At 37.3% G+C, this 22,825-nt stretch overlaps 2 protein-coding genes across 4 annotated transcripts; both read left to right on the forward strand.

The window, feature by feature from the left end:
• The first annotated feature begins 45 nt into the window (after positions 1–45).
• Positions 46–2,494, forward strand: LOC18008672. 2 transcript variants are annotated; one of them, XM_024155195.1, is made up of 7 exons: positions 46–152; positions 340–478; positions 560–693; positions 772–943; positions 1,349–1,930; positions 2,024–2,206; positions 2,318–2,494. In XM_024155195.1, the coding sequence occupies exons 2-7, from the start codon at positions 356–358 to the stop codon at positions 2,492–2,494; spliced, it is 1,371 nt and encodes a 456-aa protein (XP_024010963.1). In that variant the 5' UTR covers positions 46–152; positions 340–355. The 2 variants fall into 2 exon arrangements, with proteins under 2 accessions (XP_024010963.1, XP_006391481.1); XM_006391419.2 differs by having other exon boundaries at positions 80–152; positions 354–478.
• Positions 2,495–2,701: 207 nt separating this feature from the next.
• LOC18008938 (protein OBERON 4) lies at positions 2,702–7,647 on the forward strand. Of its 2 annotated transcripts, XM_006391420.2 has the most exons (4): positions 2,702–2,954; positions 3,541–3,576; positions 3,705–6,736; positions 6,879–7,450. In XM_006391420.2, exons 3-4 carry the CDS (start codon positions 3,730–3,732, stop codon positions 7,448–7,450), a joined length of 3,579 nt encoding a protein of 1,192 aa, XP_006391482.1. In that variant the 5' UTR covers positions 2,702–2,954; positions 3,541–3,576; positions 3,705–3,729. The 2 variants fall into 2 exon arrangements, with proteins under 2 accessions (XP_006391482.1, XP_024010608.1); XM_024154840.1 differs by lacking the exons at positions 2,702–2,954; positions 3,541–3,576 and having other exon boundaries at positions 3,730–6,736; positions 6,879–7,647.
• The last annotated feature ends 15,178 nt before the right edge of the window (positions 7,648–22,825 follow it).

Genomic DNA, 22,825 nt, shown 5'->3' on the forward strand with positions numbered 1-22,825 from the left:
AGTCACATCTAATTTCGCTTCCTCCTTCAGTCATTTGCTCTCCAATTGTTTTTCGTCTTTAATATTTACAGACCTGAGAGAAAGAGGGAAGAACAGAGGCAAACGAAGAGACATCTGCGAAATTTGCCGCCAATTCGTATCAATTCGACCAGGTAATTCCGCTAGAATAAAGAAATCGCAATCTCTAGGGTTTCATATCAAATTCGATTTACATAACAGGGTTTTTTTTTTTTATCTCTCAATTTCTGTAACTTGGTTTACTTAACTAGATTTAAGTTTTAGGGTTTAGCGAATCTTTCCGTTCGTTCCATCCCCAGATTGTCAATCAGATTTCTGTAGCTTTGGTTTTGTAGGTATGGAAAATGTGGTTGCAACTGTTAGTGGTTATCATGGCGCTGAGAGGTTCAAGCTCATCAAGCTTATCTCCCATTCTGGAGCGAGTTATGTAGGGGCAATGTCAAGATCCATTACACATTTGGTTCGTGTAAAATCCTCCTGTTTTTCTTATGCGATCGACTATTAAGGAGAAACAAAGCCATGCCCTTTTGTATGTGTGTAGGTGTGTTGGAAATTCGAGGGCAAAAAGTACGATCTTGCTAAGAAATTTGATATAAAAGTTGTAAATCATCAATGGGTGGAAGAATGCATTAGGGAAGGGAGACGAGTCCCCGAGGCGCCTTACATGTCTGAAAGGTTTGCTTATTGTTGTTTTGTTCGGTCTTCTTCTTTCTCGGTTCTTGAAAGATGATTGATAAAGAGTAAATTTTTCAGTGGGGAAGAGGTTGGACCTTTGATGATTGAACTTCCTGAGGAAACTAAAGTTACTAAGAAAGTGAATAAGGCTGCTGACACTTTTGATAAATACTTTGGTAATGGTCAAGAAAGCAGGACTGGATCCACTTCTGAGCTTGCCACTTGGATGGACTCTGTCTTGTTGAAAGAGGTAATTCTTGTTCTTTTATTATCTATTTGCTTACATGCAAACCAAGCCTACGGCTTTTACTGCTTTTATATCTTCCACCCTTTCAGTTTATTTTTCATTGAATTTAGTAATAGTACAAACGTTTTTGTGTTGTATGCTTACATACTGTCTAAGATCAGAATAGCCTTGTTGTTTCGCATAGTTTCTGTATGATTTGAGAGAGCGAGGTGGTACTAGCATATTTCCATCAGGTCTGGTTTCCATATTGTGTTATAGCCACCAAAATTAGCTATAGGTGGTCACTGTGGAAAGAAGCATTTAAACCAGCTCGAATAAAAGATGCTTACTTGCATTGCTGTTCTGTTTATGGTATAATATGTTTGGTGTTTGTTTTTCCTATCTCTGAGCTCCCTTGTTGCTTTTCAGAAAAATACAGTATCAAACAGACACTCAGTGCGATTAAGAACAAAGAGGCCGAGCAATATTTTTGAAGACAAGGAAAACACAAGCGTGGCGGAATCTTCAGGGAAAGGAAAGAGGCGGTTAGTAAAGAAACGTTCTTACAGAAACCTTATCGACCTTGAATCTGATGATGACTGTCTTGACAATTCTGATGAGAACCGAAACAAGACTCAGGATCCTAGAGAGCCTAATGATGAAAATGTGAGGGAATGGGTTTTAGAACCAGGAGAAACATCAGCTCTTCCACATACTGGAGGCTCTGAAATACAAAACTGGGATGTAGATGAAATAGAGGAGTCTGAGCATTGGAATCACACAGCTGTTTTTAAACGCCCGAAAACATCTAGCGCAGAGAGAAAACCGCAAGATGATGAATTAAACTTCGACAAACCCGATTCACGAGAAGAAGAGACAGAAGCATCTAAGATGGTTTCCGCGCAGGTTTCTTGTATCATATGCTGGACCGAGTTCAGTTCCACTAGAGGCATTCTCCCTTGTGGCCACAGGTTTTGTTATTCATGCATCCAGACATGGGTAGACCGTTTGGTGAGTTATCTCCTCCTACTAAACCTTCCAATATAACTCCTAAAATCAGGACATTGTCATGAATCATGATGCAACTATGATATGTATCTGCAGGTTTCAGAAAGAAAGAAGACAACATGTCCATTGTGCAAGTCCAGCTTCATCACCATCACAAAGATAGAAGACGCTGGATCTTCCGATCAAAATATATATTCACAAACAGTCCCTGACCCATCTTCAACAAACAACACTCTTGTAGTACTCCCTGAAGAAGATAGACAAGGTTTCAATCCACTGGTACAGTCATCTCTCTCTCTCTCTCTCATGAAAGGAACCGAGAGTCTTGAGTTTCCATGTGGTCTTGTTCTTGATTGCAACAACTTTCTTCTTGTTTATGCTTTTCTGCAGTCTCGAGCCTCAGCTTGCAGCAGATGTTACCTCAGTGAGCCAGAGGATCTTCTCATCAGATGCCACCTCTGCAATCTCCGGCGAATACATACATATTGTTTAGACCCTTATCTGGTTCCTTGGACCTGCAACCATTGCAATGATCTTCAGATGCTTTACCAGCGTCGTGCATACTAGAAAGAGTTTGATCCTAGTTTTGAAATGAAATGTTGATTGTTGCAATGATGAATATTTTATGGCTTTGTCATGAATAAATTAAAATATATTTAATAGATTTTAATTTTTTTAAAAGTAGGTCTTTTGATTTGTCCCACATCGACAAACTTGGATAATTGAGAAGGGGAAGCTGCACTATAAATAAGAGTCTTCATCTTCTAAACAATTAGGATTAACCATCCATACTGAAATCTCATATCACATTCTGTACGCGTTCAACTCTTGTTGGGCCTGTTATTGGGCCCTAATAGTACAATTAATAAGTCCCCGACTTTAAATTAAGTCGCCGATTTTTTAATACATCAGTATTAGGCGAAAGAAACCCGGTTATCTGCCTAAGATAACCGTTTAGCTTAAAATCGCGGCGGTTTGCCTCTGGTCGGCCGATTAATCGTCTAAGCGGGCGATTTCTCGAACACAGGTACTATACATACAGTACTGTTAAGTAAATAATTAATTTTAAAAACTAAAATGGATACAAATCGAACGGAATCAAGCATTATTTCTTCTTGTCTAAAGAATATGTTTTAAAATTCCGACTATCCAAAGTTTACAATACACTAGTAAAAATAAGATGTTAGAAAGGAAATAGCAGAAAATAATGAAAATTTGGTCAATGGCGTTGAATTTTTCACATCCCGCCATGGCCCCACTACCTAAAGAATGTGTTTTTAATCGTAAATTGGACTGTAAAATTCTGACTATCCAAAGTTTATTTTAAACAATGAACAGCACTACAAAAAAATTAAAATAATAAATAGGACTATAGTAAAAAAAAAAAGCAGAAAATAATGAAAATTTGGTCAATAGCGTTGAATTTTTCACATCCCGCCATGGCCCCCCTACCTAAATAAGATTTTTAATAATTAATTATCTTTTATTTTTGTTGGAAAAAAAAAACGTTTACCCTTCTTCTTCCTCATTACTTTCGATGGTTTGGTTTCGAATTTTCGTGGTTTCTGATTACCGAACTCGTTATTTTACTTTGGGTTATGGTCATCTGTTAGAAGACTTTGAAGCTCTCTTTTTCCCCAAATCTCCAGGTACTCTCTTATTCCTTTGTCCTCTTGTACGTTTTATCCGATTACCTCTTCATTTCCCAATTTTCAAAAATTAAAAGAAAAAACTTAACTTGCTCTCTTTCCTGGATTCTTACGATTTCATATTGTAGCGTATTCTAATCGCAACTTTAAAAGATGAAACGACTAAGATCCAGCAGCGACGACCTTGATTCCTACAATGATAAGAATATTGACGGAGAACCTCTAAACTCTGACCGCACAGCCTCTTCCTCCCATCGAGGTTTCTTCCACAAGTCCTCCAGTCGCAGAGGACCCATATCCCCTGCCAGATACGACCGTGACCGCCAGCCTTTTTTATCCAGTGATGATGCCAGTTTCTCAAGGGGTTTGTCCCATAGGCGATTCAGTCGTGACTTTGATAACAATCGAAGGAAAGAACCTGATGTCCGGTACAGAGAGGATAGGCTACATCGATCTGAGAGCACTTGTTTCTCAAGGAGGGCTTTTCCAAAGGGATTCCGTTCCGAGAGGGAGAGGCCTAAAAGGGAAGCTAGTGTTTCTTCTTGGAGGAGGTTTGGTGGTCTAGGGAATGATTTTGGCAGGGATGACCGAGACAGAGAAAGGGGAGGGCTTTCTTTGAGATTAAGGGATGGAGAGAGGGAAAGGAGTGTCAAGTCCCCTACTTGGTCTAGAGACTCTGGTAATGACCAATCAAAATTGAAAATGGATTCGAGAAATTTCAGGTCTAGATCCAAATCTCTGGCTTCTCCGACTTGGTCCAAAGATTCTGGGAGTGAGCAGTCCAAGAGTGTTGGAAATGTTGTGAAGAAAAGCGAGGAAGAAGTGCAGGGTAAGGGTAGTAGAAGCAGTAGCAACGAGATGGAGGAAGGAGAGCTGGAGCCTGAGCCTCAACTAGAGGCTGCATCTGAGGCTGCTCATACCACACATGACAGTGAAGACCAAAAGAAAGAAAGGATCGATAGTAGCTTCCAGAACACTAAAAGAAACGGTGAGTTTGATGATAAATTAAGAAAAGCCGAAACTGAAGTTAACAAGGAAGTCAGTCATATTGGTGGTAATAGGGAAACGAAAACGGCTGAGAGTATAATAGATAGAAAAAGTGTTGAAATAGGAGAAAATGTGCCTGAGCATGCGACTGAGAGCATGCCTACTTCTCAAAGCAACGTGAATGATACAACTTTGGCTAGTGAACAAGAGCTTAGAGATGACAGAAACACTGCTGTTGTCAATGCGATTACAGTTGCGTTCGATGATAAAGGTGATAGGGTAGAGGAATATAAAGTGAACCATGAAGTGAGGTTGGAAGAAAGTCTTTTCCCAGCTGTTCCCGAAGGGTTTCAGTCAGAAGAGCTTAAGCGAGTGAAGGGTAGTGATGGTAATGCCAACAAAGCAGAAGTTGAAGCCCTGGTATGTGTTGAGGAAAACACTCTAGGAAATATATCGCCTGCTAAATACATTAGCATTGTATCAGATAGCTCCATCCACAAATGCGAGGATAAGGGCAAAAATTTGGATGTCCCAATTGCTCTGTTACATGAAAATGCTGTCTTGTCTGAAGGAAAATCTGAGGATCTTACTGACAGGGATAAAGATGAAGATAACTTCGGAGGACCAAGTATCAGAGGGTTTGAACTGTTTTCTAGTTCTCCGGTTAGAAAAACAAATAAAACAGAGCAGTCGATTGTCAACAAGCCAAAGGATGAGAAGTTGTTGTTGGAGCCGCTGGATCTATCACTTAGCCTACCAGATGTATTGTTGCCAATTGGTGGCCAAGATACTAATCAGCCTCTGGGTTCACCAGCCCGTTCTGGAAGTGTTCGCTCTTTGACAGATACTTTTTGTACCAATTCCGATGGCTTCACCATGTCTATGTCCTTTTCAGGTTCTCGTTCGTTTAATCATAACCCAAGCTGTTCGTTGAATCAAAATATTGGAGATAATGAGCAGTCAGTTCATAGCCGGCCTATATTTCAAGGTATAGATTGGCAGGCTCTGTCTCATAACGATTCAAGGTACAACGAGAATACAGTCTATCAAAAGCTGATGGAAAATGGAAATGGTTCAGTTCATCCTCACACAATGAAAGGCATTTTAATTCCGGGCCAAGCTGATGAAGAGCATCTTAGATTGACCGATAAGAGCTCTAATGCAGTAAATAGCCTTGAAAAACAATTGAGTTTCCAAAAAAGTGTTGATGTTAAATCAGCATCTCCAAGAACCAGTTCTCTTGAAAATGATTCAAAGTTTCATGTTGATAAGAAAAAAGCGAAGGACTTTTTCGATGGTAGCATCTCCTGGATAAGTGGCCAGGAAACTGGTGGGGATGATTCTGTTGAGAGAGTCATAAAATACATTCTCTCTGATCCTATGCATGTGGTGACCAAGAGATTTCATGAGATGCCCACTAGATACATAATTAGGCTGAAGGAAAACATACGACTGATAATGATGAACATGGATAAGAATGTAAAACTTTGTGTTTTTCAAGATGCTCTACAGCACAGGACTGATATAACATTGGAATTGCTTACAAAATCTCATCGTGCTCAGTTGGAGATCTTGGTCGCACTAAAAACTGGACATTCTGATTTCCTTCAGCTGGACAACAACAGCATCTCTTCTACCCATTTAGCTGAGATCTACATGAACATGAGATGCAAAAATCTTTCTTGTGGGATTCTTGTGCCTGTGGATGAATGCGATTGCAGGGTTTGTTCAAGGAAGGATGGATTTTGTAGTGCCTGCATGTGTCTTGTGTGCTCAAATTTTGATATGGCATCAAACACATGTAGCTGGGTTGGGTGTGATGTGTGTCTTCACTGGTGCCACACGGATTGTGCGATACAAAAGTCTTTCATGCGAAATGGGATCAATGCTTCTGGTGCTCCAGGAATGACTGAGATGCAATTCCATTGTGTCGCTTGTGAGCATCCCTCAGAGATGTTTGGCTTTGTCAAAGAAGTGTTTCTGAATTTTGCCAGAGAATGGAAATTCGAGCGTTTCTGCAAGGAACTAGAGTATGTCAGTAAGATATTTTCATCAAGCAAAGACTTAAGAGGGAAACAACTGAGACAAGCTGCTGATGCAATCTTAGCAAGGTTGAAGAGTAAATTGATAGACCTTTCTGAAGCTTGCAATCGGATATTGGGTTTCATTTCAGGTGCGTATAATTTTTTGAATTGTGAACCTTGTCTGTTTTATGTGTCCTTTTATATAGCTATTGTGAAAAATGGTCATTAGCTATTGTGAAAAATGGTCATTGCTGATCATAACTGGTTCAATACTTTGCTTGGTGATGGCAGACTGTGATTCCACCTCTGCTCCTGGTGAAACTTGTGCACCGTTCAGATACGAACAGCCAAAACCTAGGCATGAGAGGGGAAGCCCAAGTCTGGACACGGCGTGGCTGAGGTCGGTCTGCTCAGATAAACCGGACCATCAGATTAAAAGGTCAGCAAGTGTAGTTAGTGCGTTCCACAGAGAGAGACAAGGTGAAATATGTGGAGTGGGGACGGGAATGGTAAAGGGATCATTACCAAAAGAACCTCGTTTCGAAGAACTAGAGAGCATCGTGAGAATGAAGCAAGCAGAGGCAGAGATGTTCCAAGGGCGGGCAGATGATGCAAGAAGAGAAGCAGATGGGCTGAAACGAATAGCAATAGCAAAAAAGGAGAAGATAGAAGAGGAGTACAAGAGGAGAATTGGGAAGCTGAGTATGGACGAGGCAGAGGAGAGAAGGGGGAGGATGCAGGAGGAGCTGGAGGCAATGGAGAGAGGGCAGAGAGAGTTTTATGAAATGAGGATGAGAATGGAGGAAGAGATGAGAGGGCTTCTCACCAAAATGGAAGTGACGAAGCATAGTCTGGCCTTGTAATATTTGTAGTTGTTTGTAGTAGTATTGTAGACACAAATTGGCACACCCGTTTCCTTCTTCTCGTATGTAATCCAAAGATAGGAATGTAACGTCCTTTCTTTTAGAGGATATCAATACGTTAGTAGCAACATGTACAGCTCTTGCCATTTTAGATTATGAGACTATGGATATGCTACAGCAAGCTGACCAATAAGCTATAACTGATTGAGAGTCATCTTGAAGAATGTTATCAGTTTAACAAAGATGGTAGAGATAAAATGTCCAAAAGTAGAAGCCACTGCGCTTACTTGTTCACAATCCAGCAAGGTTCAGTTAAAGATGAGAGGTAAAGTTCTTTTTCACAATTAATCATAAAACTGTGATGTCGTAATGGTGGAACACTAGAGCTCATGTAAAGATTTCAGCATGTTAATAAGGTGAAAACAGGAAAACTGATTCTTGTCGGCCTGCTTGACAAAACTAGAGCAGAAGGTAGGGTTCTTGAAGTGGCGAAGACGATCAGATGAATCGATCAACTAGGATTAGGATTTTCAATTTTGGTGTTTCGTTGTTCTTCAAGTCTCCGATGTCCAACTGTCAGTAAAACAAATGTTATCACTAGATTTTCAAGTAAAAAGTTATTAGAGGCTACAATAATACCAAAAGATGTATTCAACATAAATACACGTGAAGATGAAAATGGTAGACTTATAGTATGCATTCAATTTTATTATAAACTAGATTAGGCCTGCATGATACAAAAAATTTATTAAAATATTTAAATTTTAAAATTATTAATCTCACTATGATCCGTATAGTTAGATTCTGAATTAAAATCTCGCTAACTTATCCACAAATTATATTTTAGTTTTTTTAATAGAAATTTCAAAATTGATCTATTTTATACAAACTTGATAAACAGTCTTTTCTATTTTTCGTATTTTGTAGTCTGTTTTTTTTCTCTTATTTTACATTTTTCTGTTTTATTAGTTTTCATTTTAAAAAACATAATTCATTTTTTCTTTTTTGAAACAAATAACTAAAAAATTAAAAATTTTATATTATTATATTAACATATATCACGATCTAAGTTAACAATGACACATATTATAATCTCGTAACTTATAATTTTGGCCAGCTGATAAAGATGTATTTTATCTTCTTTCGTGCAGGCAGATTTCTTTGCCCCTCCAGAGATCCAGCAAACCTTGGAATTCTTTTAAAAACCTTTTTTAAGGCTACAAAACAGAGAGCCAAAGATTCTTAAAGATTCCATCATTATTATCAACACCATAGTTGGCACATTGTTTCAATCAGAATTCACAAATTAAGATACTTATTGCTAGAGTAGCCATCAACAGTCAAACTCAGCATACAGTCTATTTTTACTACCATATATCTCAGACCAGAGATTTGCTGTCCAAGTCTCACAGCATCGATTATGAAAGAATTTATCCAAATGGTTTAGTCCAGCCAGTTTCTCTCAGCTCCTAGATTGTTCAGTCACAAACTAATGTTAGAATCTCAAAAGGAATTTGCATTTAACCATATAATAAATGTTAGAAGTGTTCGCTCCAATCTTTAAGATCAATAACTGATGTGGTTGTGAGTACGAGAATAAGTTTTACCCCAAAAAGAATCAATTAAAGCCACCAGTGCACAAAAAATTGATTGTAGTATTCAGGGATCGAATCCACAGGGAAATAGTATATCTTCTGCAAAAACTTTTTGAAAGAGATTGAACAAGGAAGTTTAGAACTAATCGATATTTATAAAAGGGTTTTGGGTGTCACTAAAAACGTACATGGGAAAAGAAAAAATCGATTAAAAATAAAAAATGACCTAATGCTAAGACTCTAAGAAATTTGGTTGGGATGTAAAAATGACTTAACGTAAAAATCTAGAAAGTTGATTGGTTTAAAACTTATGAAAACGAGATGTTGGGTTGTCAGGGAAATATCACCGGGGTATAAACGATTCATAACCTTGCTAAAAAGTAATATAAATATCCTAGCGAAAACTTTTAAAACTCGAGCATGAAGGTATGACTACGTCACTGTCGTGATCATAACCAACTTTCATCTAAGATCCTGATCAGTAGATTTTGTCTCTGGCCCCGGCCACAGATGTACGCAATTTTGCACTAGATTCATCTACATTCACAACTCGCCCATAGATAACTTTTGTCTCCTATGGCAGAATTGCTCTTCTCAAACTAGATTTGGCCCCTAGTGAAAACTTTCACAACACTAAGAACATAAATCAGATTATAGTTCATGATGCTTTTCTCATGCATTAAAAATAAGTTTAGAAGAAAAAGTTCTACGATTTGACTTAATAGCTCATGTAATCCTCATCAAACATATATGATCCCCATCAAAAATAATTTTAAACCCAACAAATAAACTATTCATACATGATTAAAGAAAGCAGAAACTTTGAATTGAAAATCTGTATTAAAATCGATATTGAAGAAGAAAAAAAGAGGGTTCAAGAGATAGATCTCTATCACCATAAACCTAAAAACTAAAAGTACGAAGAACAAGGAACATAATTCTAACAATAGCATAACACACTTTATAGTTCTTCAAGTCATTTTTGGACGTCACTTAGGCTTTTCTTGAAGAGAGAAATCGAATGGGCTTGAAAGTGGTATTCTTGGGTCTGGACGTTGATTCTCCGTGGTCAGGAAGTGGGCGACCGTGGAAAAAACAAGTGTTGGCTGCAGTCCGGAAGGCTGGCTGGCTGATTGACTAGACATCTTGTCATTTCTGTTACTTTTGATTGAACCGTTGGATTGTCCTGATGTTACGTGCTATAAAGCTAGTTGTTCCATCTTTAATTAAGGTATCCAAATTTGAGCTAGATCAGATGGTGATAAGATCTTCATTTGAAGGTGAACTTCTGACGGTTTGACTCTGAGCTACAATTCACGTTCTATCCATTTTGCAAAGCTTTTACATAAGTTTCTTGAAAGAGGTTTGAAACTACAAATAGTATGAAATCATAATAAAACACTTAAAAGAAATTAAAAAGCATAAGTAAAACATTTAAAAACGATCCATAAAAGTGGTCAAAATACGGTGTTATTAATTCCCACATATTTAAACTTTTCTTTGTCCTCAAACAAAGCAAAGATCAAAGCAAGGTGAAGTGAAAAGAAAAATAGAAAATGCAAAAATCTCAGAGACATGAACCTCTAAACTATGACCATCGGTCGTACAACAATCGCAACTTAGTCTATAAAATTTTCACCAAGACACAAAAGATATTAGTTAACTTTTCCGTCATACAAAATCTAAACAATCTAAATGTCGATTCCAGTCAACTAGCTTTATACATTCATTAAGTGCAAAGTGTGAACTTCTCATGAAAGACATCATTCAGGGTATATGAAATTGGTATTGAGGGCTATTTAAGTGGTGGAGTTAGAGTGTTTAGAGTTACCTGAAGATCTGGACGATGCTAGATATTATGCAAAACCGGAAGAGAGAATTGACCTGTTGATGCCCACAATTTTCAGTCACTTCTTTTTGCCAAGTGTTGTTGCATAATCATTCCTCCTTTTTTGTAAACATCTACTTCTCCCAGACTTAGATTTTTTCCGAGAATCGATAAGATGATCTCCAAAAACTCCAAATAATCGAACCAGGGCTTGTCTCAAAGATAAAATTCGATCATCCTAGATTCTCTAAGGTTTTTATTTCATTTCCTTTCTCATTTTTCTTCTCCTTTTTTTTAGTCTTTTTTTTTAATTTGAAAAAGGAAACACATTTTATTAAAAGAGAAAGAGAGTCCAAGGGACGAAAATATACCAATGTTTTGAAGTCTTTCTGAGGCAAACCAAGCTTTCTCCTTTGTTGAAACATTCCAGAAATCGCAAGTCTCCGTCTTCAGTGACTGAAAACTGCGTTGATCCTCTTTCTCTCTAACGTTTTTGCACATATCTGCATATAGGACAATAAAAAACAAGAATGCATGTGGTTTGAAAGAGGTTGGGGAACTAGCCATTCAGGATCAACAAAAAGTGGTAAAAGGATAAAAGAATCCTGAATGTATGATTTGTTTCCCTGAACTAATGCTTTAATGAGAAAATTAAGTCAATGTTAAGTTCAGATAAAACAGCACTAGTGTATTCCTTCATCTAAATCAAAATCATTCAAATTCCTCTAGGGTACTTCATTTCAAATGTGCTTAGCTACCGTCTAGTCTAGTCCTAAATTACGAATGAGCATGCCACTAAGGAATAGTCTAAAAGTACACATTCAACTATCATCAAATCATGTTCACCAAAAACGTATTTTGTTTTGAAAAATGTTTTTGAAAAGCACACAGTCAACTACAAATGAGAATGTCACTAGGGAATAGTCTAAAAGCACACAGTCAACTATCATCGATTCAAGTTCACCATTCTCTTGAAAAACGTATTTTGTTTTGAAAACCATTTTTGAAAAACTTTTTAGAAAACAGGAAAAATACAGATAATGCAGGACTCATAAAAAAAAAGGTTAATAAGAGATGAAATCCTCCCCCAGACTTAGATCACACTGTCCTCAGTGTGAAAAAAATCGAGCTTGGATGAGAAAAGAGTATGAATGTATAGAAAAGATAAGAAAAAAAGAGAACTTACTTGGATGCAGGATAAATGAATGATGCATATGTTGGTGGAATGCATTAGGGGATGGTATTGATGATGCAAATGATGCTGGGGTGGATGAAGGATGTATGAGCTTCAAACCGGGATGCTGACAGGGATAAACCGGATCGTTGCGGGAAGATGCTGAAAGATGCAGGAAGATGCGGGAAGGTGCTATAAGGTGATTGGAGATGGTGGGAAGTGGTGGATGAGGTGGAATGAAGCATTGTGAGTTAAAATAAGGTGAATTGGGTCGGAGGGTGATGTGAACGACCAATGGCCGCGGGTGCAGGCCACACGACCGTAGGGTGGGTATGGTTGGCCGTGGGTGGTTCCTCGGGACTGGGGTCGAACACCGCTTGGCTGCAGGTTAGTTGAATGCGACCGCATGGACTTTTTGCGGCCAAATCCTGCTTCTCCTTTGTTCCTGCTGGGCCGATCAGTTAGGAACCAATCCTTATTTTTGGTTCTCTTGGTTTGTTGTTTTTTTTGCTTTTTTATTTATTTATAAGAAACACCTGAAACTAAGAAAAAAAAAGATCAATAGAAAAAGAAAGAAAATCCTAAAGAAAAACATACCTAAATGGGTTGCCTTCAATTGAGCGCTTTTGTTTTAAGTCGTTTAGCTCGACTTGGTGTTGAGAGTGGCTTAGTCCAGTGAAGACTTTGTCCTAAGATAAGTCGTTTTTTAAAATCTCTTTGTTCTGTCTAACACGTTCTTCATCACTCCAAAGTTCTGCTTCAAACACCTATGTTGCTGGGCATTTTCCTGCTTTGCTGTTAAAAGGAATAACATTAAAGAAGATGTCCTGGTCGGCATTGGCAAAAAAAAATCCTCCGGTTTGGCCAATCCATGATGGCTCCAGAAGTTGCTAGGAGAGACCATCCAAGAATGATCAGATGCGAATAATCTTTGGTCTTGAAAATGTAAAAATTGATAGTACAATGCAATCTCCAATCCTCAAGGGAATGTCGTAATCTACTCATTTTGGTCTGGAAGGCTGGCCGGCTGATTGACAGGACATGTTGCTCTTTCCTTAACTTTTGATTGAACCGTTGGATTGTCTTGATGTCAAGTGTGCTGGAAAGCTAGCTGTTCCATCTTTAAGGTCTCAAAATTTGAGTTAGATCAGACGGTGATAAGATCTTCATTTGAGGGTGGACTTCTGATGGTTTGACTCTGAGTTAAAAATCATGTCTTCTATCCATTTTGCAAAGCTTTTACATAAGTTTCTTGAAAAGAGTTTTGAAACTACAAATAGTAGAAAACCATAATAAAACACACTTAAAAAAAATAAAAAAGTATAAGAAAAACATCTAAGATCCATAAAAGTAGTCAAAATATGGTGTTATCAATAACTACTCACCTTAGATCTTAACATAAGAAAACTGTCAATAGCTACTTCCAATTGTTTTAGCCAGCTAATTTCTCTCAATTCATGGATTATTAGCACACAATCATGTCAGAAAGTCAAGTTCCTGAAAACCAATTTGTATTTCCACAAGGCGAGATTCACAACGCTTCCAAAGAAATGAAATTAAATGAACAATTATTTACAGAGACATCAAATTTATCGTATTTTACATTGTTCCCAAATGAAATTAAATGAACAATTATTTACAGAAACATTGAATTTATCGTATTTTTGCAATGTTCCCAAATGTTGGACTATACAAGCAATGATATTCTCACTTTGTACTATTTTAAAAAATCTTTCAAAAACTTAACTGATAATTATGATACCATTTGATCATCAACCATCTCCACATCCAAGTTTTTTTGACTCAATATAAATCTCTTTTTAAAGAATTTATGGTTTAGCTTTAGTGGCTAATGATTCCCCAAATTTCATCATTCTTGATAAATCTTTGGGAATATTGATTTCAATATCACCAGTATTATGTTCGAAATAAGTTTTAGTCTCACCAGTTATAGCAAATAGTTTTTGTTATTTCCAGCTTTATATTAATATTTAAACATGCATTATCCTATCTATTCTAACCTTTATTGGTAAATGGTAATTGTAGATTGAAGAAACATTAATTACTTTTACCCGATATACTGAATAGATAGAGGCCAAACACTGCGTTATTCCATTGAAACAACTTTGTTTCTCATATAGAAATCCAAAAAAGTGAAACTACTTTAATCACAACTTTAAGCTTCTCAACATCATTTCGATCCAAGTATACGTTTGGTTCATGAACACATATCTTAGAAAGTTTATGTATTTTCTCTGGGATGATTCAAAGGTGACACTTGATGAAAGAGCAAATCATGGTGTGAAATGCAATACATATGCTAGCGTCAAGGAAGATATGAATGAGATGAGCTCAAGGGGATTACATTACTGACTGGATCTTCAAAATTGTCAAAACCGAGTTCAGAGGTCCATGAAGTTTCTAGCTACTCATCACGTGATAGCTTTCTATCACAATCGGCTTGTCCTTGTGACTTGGCCGTGGATGCATATCAAACCAAGTATCAACATATCTAATGTAACCCAAAAATAACACGAAACAATAACAAAGTATGGTTAAAAAAACCATTACCAAAGCAGACAAAATAGTAACACTCTCTGTGACTATCGTCAAGAATCATAACAGAATTTTTTTTGTCCTTTTCTCTTCTGGTTTCAGGTCCTTAAGCAAGTTTAAATTATATAGAAAATGTCATCTACATCAACAACCAAACATAACTTCTCTTGGCATTGTATATATGAATCATGCAACATGAATTTTGATCTTGTTTGAGCCTTATATCGTAAAAAAAAAAAAAAAAAAAATTCCCAAGCTCATTAATAATGTCTACAACTTGAAGCTTTACTAAATTTTATAAGGAAATTATACCTGATGCATGTATCTAAATGAATGCCAGTTTCTTTCAAATTGGCCACAAACTCCAACTTCTTAGTCATCATCTCTCTCCTACATTTTAAAAGAACTCCTACTCCTAAATGAACGACAGTTTCTTTCAAAAAGGCTTGAGAATATAGGTTTGTTCTTCTGAGCATAATATAACAAATAATTGACACCATTGTAAAGTTGTCGCAACAGAGCTTAATCCAAGATTTCTTTAGAAACAACACACTCACTGTTGGGATATCAATCCAAGTCTCACATCAGAAATTTATACCAAGATGATATAGTATATAAGTATGTCCAAAAGTAATTAGTATGAGGCTTTTTGGAAAAAAACCCAAAAAAAAATCTGTGCAGTCTTTGCCACTTAGGTTCAAAGCGAACAATATCATACTAATAGAAAGTAAGACATGAGTTTGAAAAGCTCAACAATTGGTACCAAAGCTAGGTTTTAGAAAAAGTGGACTTGGACAAATGGGTGTGAGCTGTCTGTTTGGTGTGGAGAGAGAGCACTCAAGGTGACCTTGCGATTGAGGTGCTGATGCCTTGTATTGAAGGTATTCTTGGAGGTGCAGAAAGTCAGGCGGTGGATTCCGTTGGTGTGAACAGCGGTAACCCAAAAACGTCGCTAGGAGAGACCATCCAAGAATGATCGGATGAAAATCATATTTGGTCTTGAAAATGTAAAAATTGATAGGTACAATGCAATCTCCAATCCTCAAGGGCATGTCATAAACTACTCATTTTGGTGTTTCACTGGATTCATCAGCTAGGTTGATCCATGTTCTAGTCTTGCGTATATGCTTAATATACCAAGGCTCAAAGCAGTTTTTTTGGACATCATGTTAGCACAAGCTCCAGAATCACAAAGAACACGGTTAAATCTTTCACCTCTAATAGAACAAGAGATATGAAACTGACCTTGATCTTTGATTTTGGGCAGTGTTCAAATAGTTTTCCCTATTTAGCATGAATGAACAAATCTTCTATCTCGGGAATAGATTTCTTGCTTTCACAAAAGAAATGGCCAATCATGTAGTCCTTGCAAGCTCTGGCGAAGGTGATTCCTTCAGGTAAGCTTCGAACCACATTGTTGAATTCATCTAGCTTCTCTTTTCTGATCTTGTTGGTGTAGTAGCTGCATTTTTCAGGTCTTTTAAAATGGATTGAGTAAACGGCAGCATCAGGTGATGTTCTAGGAAAATACATGTGTCTGGCTCTCCCAAAGTAGGTTTGAATGTCCTCTTTGGTCTCTTTGCTGTATCTAAAGAAGATTTGTAAACAGCCAAGCTTCCAAATATCCTCAAAACCTTCATAGATAGGGATTGTCTTCACAAAGTTGTTGAACTCTATGAGTCTTTCTCTAGAATTTGGTGAATCTCGTTCTGATGAGTTATCTGGGTTACCACCTTCAATGAATAGATGATAATCTTCGTCTTAAGGGTACTGTTCTTCGTATTCATCCTCATAAGATAGGGCTATGTGGCAAGGTAATGACCCATCTTCATCTTGATATTTCTGAGTGCTGATAAAATAAATTACTTGCTGGACGAGAGGAGTTCTAGTCACTCCAGGAAATGCATTAGATGAGCAGTGGCCTGTCAAAGGGGATATTAATCAGAGACGGGCTGATGGTTGTCCGCGGTTGCAGATGACGTGACAGTGGGGAAGGGGTCACTGGCTGCGGGTATGCCAAGCACGACCGCAGGGGACTGCTTTGGCTGTGGTCACGGATGGTGCGACCGCGGGGAAGTGTCTTCGAGGTGAACTGCTTGATTTGCTTGCTCCTTCTTCTTCTAAATGATCTCTTGGGTCTTCAGGCTCAGTGTAATCCTTTCCTAAGTCAAGATCTTCATTTTGAAGTGCTGAATATTGTGCTTCACATCTTTGCATAATTCTCTCAACCTTCACCTCAACTTCATCAAGAGCATAGACAACTTTTTTTAGGGTTGAGTTAAGCTCTTCGGTTTTGTCCATGACCTTGTATACCTTCTCTGAAACTTCGACTGTGAAGTCATAAGCCTAGTTTTTTGCTTCATTGAGGACATTATCCACATCATCAAGCGTGAAATCAAGGGTCCTAATCTTGTCATTAGCACTGCAAAGCTCATAAGTGTGCTTGGCTCGCTCTTCGTCCATGGTGTCAAATCTCTCAGTGATGGTTGCTGCATCCTTGTGTGCACGCTCTTATATTGATTTGACTTGAGCAGAGAGGTCTTCAAACTTTTTGCTGAATAGATTTGATATACTATCGATTCTTTCATGAAGGGTGGCTTTAGAGACGGCTTCAGCATCGATAAACTGCTTGATTGTGGCTTCAAGCTGCTCCAAACGGTTACTGACCTGCACGTACTCATCTTGATATTGCAGGATCTGGTGAGGGAGAGGATGAACATATGGTCGACGGTTCACCATAGGTGATGAAAAATCTTCATCTTATTACATAGGAGGCTTGCGGCGTCCTTGTAGCTGGAATTTCAGATTATAATTTTGAGTGGAGAAGATCATGCATACACTGCTCTTCTTGGCGTCTGGTGGATTGAGGAGCATTGTAGAAACCTTTCTCATAGTAGAGATTTCGGTCTATAGGATTTATTGCTTCAAACCTGAAACAAGGAGAACCAAAAATGAAATTATTAGAGAAAGGTGTTTTAGAGTCGATTTACTAACCTTTTTAAGGTTCTGCGGAAGAGAAATCGCTTGCCTTCCCAGAAACGGCGCCAAAAACTTGATGTGGTTGTGAGTGCGGGAACAGGTTTTACCCTATCAGAATCAATTAATGCCGCAAGTACACAACTAATCGATTATAGTACTCAGGGATCGAATCCAAAGAGAATGAGGATCTTTTCTGCAAAAAATCTTTGAAAGAGATTGAAGCAAGGAAGTCTAGAAATCGATAATTATAAGGGGGTTTTGGGTGTCACTAAATACGTAAATTCTAAACTAAACGGAAAAAGGAAAAATCGATTAAAAAAAAAATAACCTAATGCTAAGACTCTAAGAAAATTGGTTGGGAAGTAAAAAATGACTTAACTTAAAAAGCTAGAAAGTCAATTGGTGTAAAACTTATGAAAATGAGACGTTGGGTTGTCAGGGAATTATCTTTGGGGTACAAACGATTCAAAACCTTACTAAAAATAATATAAAATATCCTAGTTAGAACTTTTAGAACTCGAGCACGAAGGTATGACTATGTCACTGTCGTGATCATAACCAACTGTCATCCAAGACCCTGATTAGTAGCCTTCGTCTCTGGCCCCGGCCACCGATGTACGCAATCTTGCACTAGATTCATCTACATTCACAACTCACTCAGAAGTAGCTTTCGTCTCCTATGGCAGAATTGCTCTTCTCAAACTAGATCTGACCCCTATTGAAAACTTTCACAACACTACAAACCGAAATCAGATTATAGTTCATGACGCTACTCCCATGCGTTTAAAATAAGTTTAGAAGAAAAAGATCTAGGATTCCCATCGAACATATATGATCCCCATCGAAAATTCCCTTAAACCCAACAAATAAACTACTCAAACATGATTAAAGAAAGCAAAAACATTAAATTAAAAAGTTGTATTGAAATCGATATTGAAGAAGAAAAAAGAGGGTTCAAAAAATAGATCTCTCCGTAAACCTAAAAACTAAAAGTATGAAGAACAACGAACACAACTCTAACAATAGAATAACACACGGCTTAAGGTTCTTAAGACAAGTATTTATAGGTTTTCAAGTCATTTTTGGACGTCACTTAAGGTTTTCTTGAAGAGAGAAATCAAATGGCGTTCAAATTTGGCCTCTTGGGTCTGAACGTTGATCCTCCGCGGTCAGGAAGTGGGCGACGGTGGGAAATCAAGTGTTGGCCGCAGTCTGTAACTTTTGATTGAACCGTTGGATTAATCTGATGTCAAATGTGCTGGAAAGTTAGGTGTTCCATCTTTAAGTTCTCCAAATTTGATCTAGATCAGACGGTGATAAGATCTTCATTTGAGGGTGAACTTTTGACGATTTGACTCTAAGCTAAAAATCACGTCTTTTATCCACTTTGCAAAGCTTTTACATAAGTTTCTTGAAAGAATTTTGAAACTACATATACTAGAAAACCATAATAAAAACACTTAAAAGAAATAAAAAGCATAAGAAAAACATTTAAAACTGATCCATAAAAGTGGTCAAAATACGGTGTTATCAATAACTACTCACCTCATATCTTAACATAAGAAAATTGTTGATAGCTACTTCCAATTGTTTTAGCCAGCCGATTTCTCTCAATTCATGGATTATTAGCACACAATCATATCAGAAGGTCATGTTCCTGAAACCGATTTGCATTTCCACAAGGCGAGATCCACAAGTCTTCCAAAGAAATAAAATTAAATGAATTTACAGAGACATTGAATTTATCGTATTTTACTGGCTTTGTCCCAAACAACAGTAAAAATATAGTAAATTCATACTATTTGAAATGGGAGAAGTATATACTTCAACTCATGGTTTAAAAGACATACATTCCCAAAAGTTTGAAAGCTCTCCCCAGACCCTCTCCCTCTCCCCCTCCCATTTTTATTTACAATGTTATTTTTTGAATGTAATCAAATTTATCGTATTTTGTTGGCTATGTCCCAAAAAAAAAGTACAAATATTGTACATTTCATTGAGAGTGATGGAAATTTTGTGTTTCTATTTGATTTTCTTATTACCACCTTAAGTATGACTAAATGAAAGTAATTGTGTTTTAACCCCTTGCTTAATCTTATATGTTTGTCTTATATAGATTTCAGATGGATTTTGCTGATAACATCTTAAACATTTATGAGATTTCACTTCACACAATCGATATTATGGTGTGAAAATTTAATGAGATTTTGAAATGGTTACTTCAAAAATTATTTATCTAACTTCAATATAGACTGTACATAAAGCTTCAACATGATGACTTACAAGAATCATCATCATCATCATCATCATCATCATCATCATCATCAAGTTCTGGGTTTGACATAGTGCTTGCCCATCTGAAAATAAACACAATTTTTAGTACGATTTCCAGGAAAGATTCGATTTTATTTCTGGATATTAACCAAAAAACGATTATGGATTGGGACAATGTAAGTGCAGTGCGCCTAAAGATCGGAGGAAGAAGGTTTAATCCTAACTGTAAAATCCTGATCATTGGTGATCCAATTTCTGCCGATTGTTGTCACCGTGTTGTTTGCTCACCAAAAGAACCGCCAAAAAAAAAAAAAAAAACCAGGATTATGTGTATTGATCAAATAAATATATAATTAAGTAGTCAAATCACATTAAACTAAAATAAAATAAGAGTAGATTAAGAATGATTCTTCCCCGAAGGCCTGAAAGCTGTATCTGTATATTAAAATTATTGGAGATCGTTATCAGCACCAATGCCATTAGAATAATGCAGAGGAGAAACATTGCTTCTTTCATCTTCTTCTTTCTTCTTTCTACACACAGAGACTCCTATCTACACAAGGAGCTCAACCGCTACATCCCAACAGAAGCCGCCCTTGGAGGAATGTGCATTGGTGCACACACTGTTTTTGCCGACCCCAACGGAGATATTGGCTTAGGGACCGGAATCCTGCTTGCTGTTACAATCATATATTATTTTCTCGACACTTTTTGTTAAACCCTGACCCAATTTGGAATCAGTTTGATTTTTTCTTTTTCCTGTTAAATCTAATTTCTCTTCTAAACCAGAAAAATCTATCTATATAAACCAAAATCTCCAGAAAACCTAACTCTCTCTCTTTTCTTCCCCAGCGACATCCTCCTATTTCTGTTCTCCTCTTCACTGCTGCAAGCTTTTTCTCCTCGTCCTCTCTCCTCGTTGCTGCTGATCCTCCTCTCCTCCATTGCCGCGCCTCCCTCTCTCCTTCTTCCTTCCTCGGCGCCTCCTCCTCCTTGGCGCATCTCTCCTCTTTTCCTCTCTCTTCTCTCTTGGCCTCCTCCTCTATCTTCCAACTGTGATGATCCACGAGACGATCAGAATATCAAATTAATTCCCTGATTCTCAGCTTTCCAGAGACTCTGAGTTCGTCCAAATCAGATATCGGTGGAGAATGTTATGGTCGCATCTTCACGTCGGGTACATTCTGGCCAAAGTACAACCGTCACATATTATATGCGTTTGGGAGACAAAGGGAAAGGCAGAGCAAATCAGATTGGATTCAGCCCCAAAATTGGTGATCATGTTCCTGTTACTTATCACTATCCATATCCTCAAGCGGACCTCCTTTTCGATTTGTGGTTTAAGAGTTGTGTGTGTTTTCCGAGAGGCATCTTTGTTCGAAAGCGTAGTTCCGGCGATACAGAGTTCCAGAAGACGATCTACATACCATTGGAAAGCCCTTCGAGTCTTCTTTCCATATCAACCTTCATATATCTTTTTTGAGCTTTCACCAGAGAGTTATCATCATTTTCGTGTCGGATCTGCCAAAGAAGAAGAAAAAATGAAAATATGTTGCCACTTTTCAACCAGAAAACAAAGGTGAGGATTATATCTAGGTTTTTATTACTTTATTTATTTTTTTCTTTTATATGTTGAGTCTAGATATACTCAGGTTGCTTCGTGTTACAAATTACGGACATGAATATGATTGATTCATATAGATATAGGCATGAAAATGTTGAATTGGATTAAAGAAACATTCAATGAAGCACCAGCATACTTGTTTGTTCATCTCGTTCGCTTAACTAATGATTGTAGGGTAGTTAGAACGAGGTGACTAACCTGTGAAAGAACATAATGGTTCGATTATTGTATGTTGGGGGTCATGTATGGAAAAAGGAAATGTCTGTGACCAATGAGTTTGCCATAGCTAATACCATGAAGTGAGTTTGCCATGGCTCGTTACCATGAAATAAGTTTTCCATGGCTCGTTACCATGAAATAAGTTTTCCATGGCTCGTTACCATGATGATCATGTGTGTGGGTATTTGTTTGTGTGCTTATAGAACACTGCTTGTTACTTGTTTAGCTTTAGGGTTGACATATTGGAAATGAATAGATAAATGTAGTGGGAGTGTAGGGGCCAATTTTCTTATTTCGCCCATAATATCAATGTTAGATCATCTCCATTAGTTTGGAACCCTCTAAATAATTAAATATTAATATTTTAATATAATATTATTATCCAATTCAATTCTAAAATTAAAAATAAACGAATGAAAAAGTGAAACTAAATTTTACCTAAAAACCAGTTCTAAGAGCATGATTATCGCTGGATACCCTTATGGGTTTCTTAAACATTTTTTACTATTAAAGTGGGTTAAGAATATACGTGGTACGGAGAAACCATCTCTTAAGATTCTAAAACAAAAGACGTATTATATTTAAAAGTATCTCATCTGATTAGTTTATTAGTAAATAATTATAAAAAAATCAGCTAAGATGCCTCATTAATCATAGTCTAAAAGAACTTCCAATAGAGGCTCTTAGAGGGGTTCTTAAACAATATTGAGCTAAAAAATAAAGGGAAAATGATGTATTTCCCCACGACAACTTTCATATAGTTGTAGATCCCCGTATTGTTTCAAACTCGTCGTATATCCCCATTTTCATAGTTTTGTCAACCCGTTTACCCATATACCACGATTTTGACAGTTTACGAAATAAACCTGATGGGAAATTACGTAAACCAACTAAACGAACTATACCATAGACCGGACCTCATTTAAAACCTGACCCGACGATGAATTTGATGCTTTTCTAAACCCGACCGACGCAATTTTGAAGTCGTTAAATTCCCAATTCGGGGATGAACCCTAGATTTTTGATTTGGTCAATTCGTGTATGATTCAAGAAGGAGATTGAAATTCTGTATCTACGCTAGGTTTTGTAGTCTTATTTCGATAATAGGAAGCTCGATTTCATAGTG

Source organism: Eutrema salsugineum, unplaced genomic scaffold (assembly GCF_000478725.1).
Source record: "Eutrema salsugineum unplaced genomic scaffold, Eutsalg1_0 scaffold_9, whole genome shotgun sequence".
Taxonomy (NCBI): domain Eukaryota; kingdom Viridiplantae; phylum Streptophyta; class Magnoliopsida; order Brassicales; family Brassicaceae; genus Eutrema; species Eutrema salsugineum.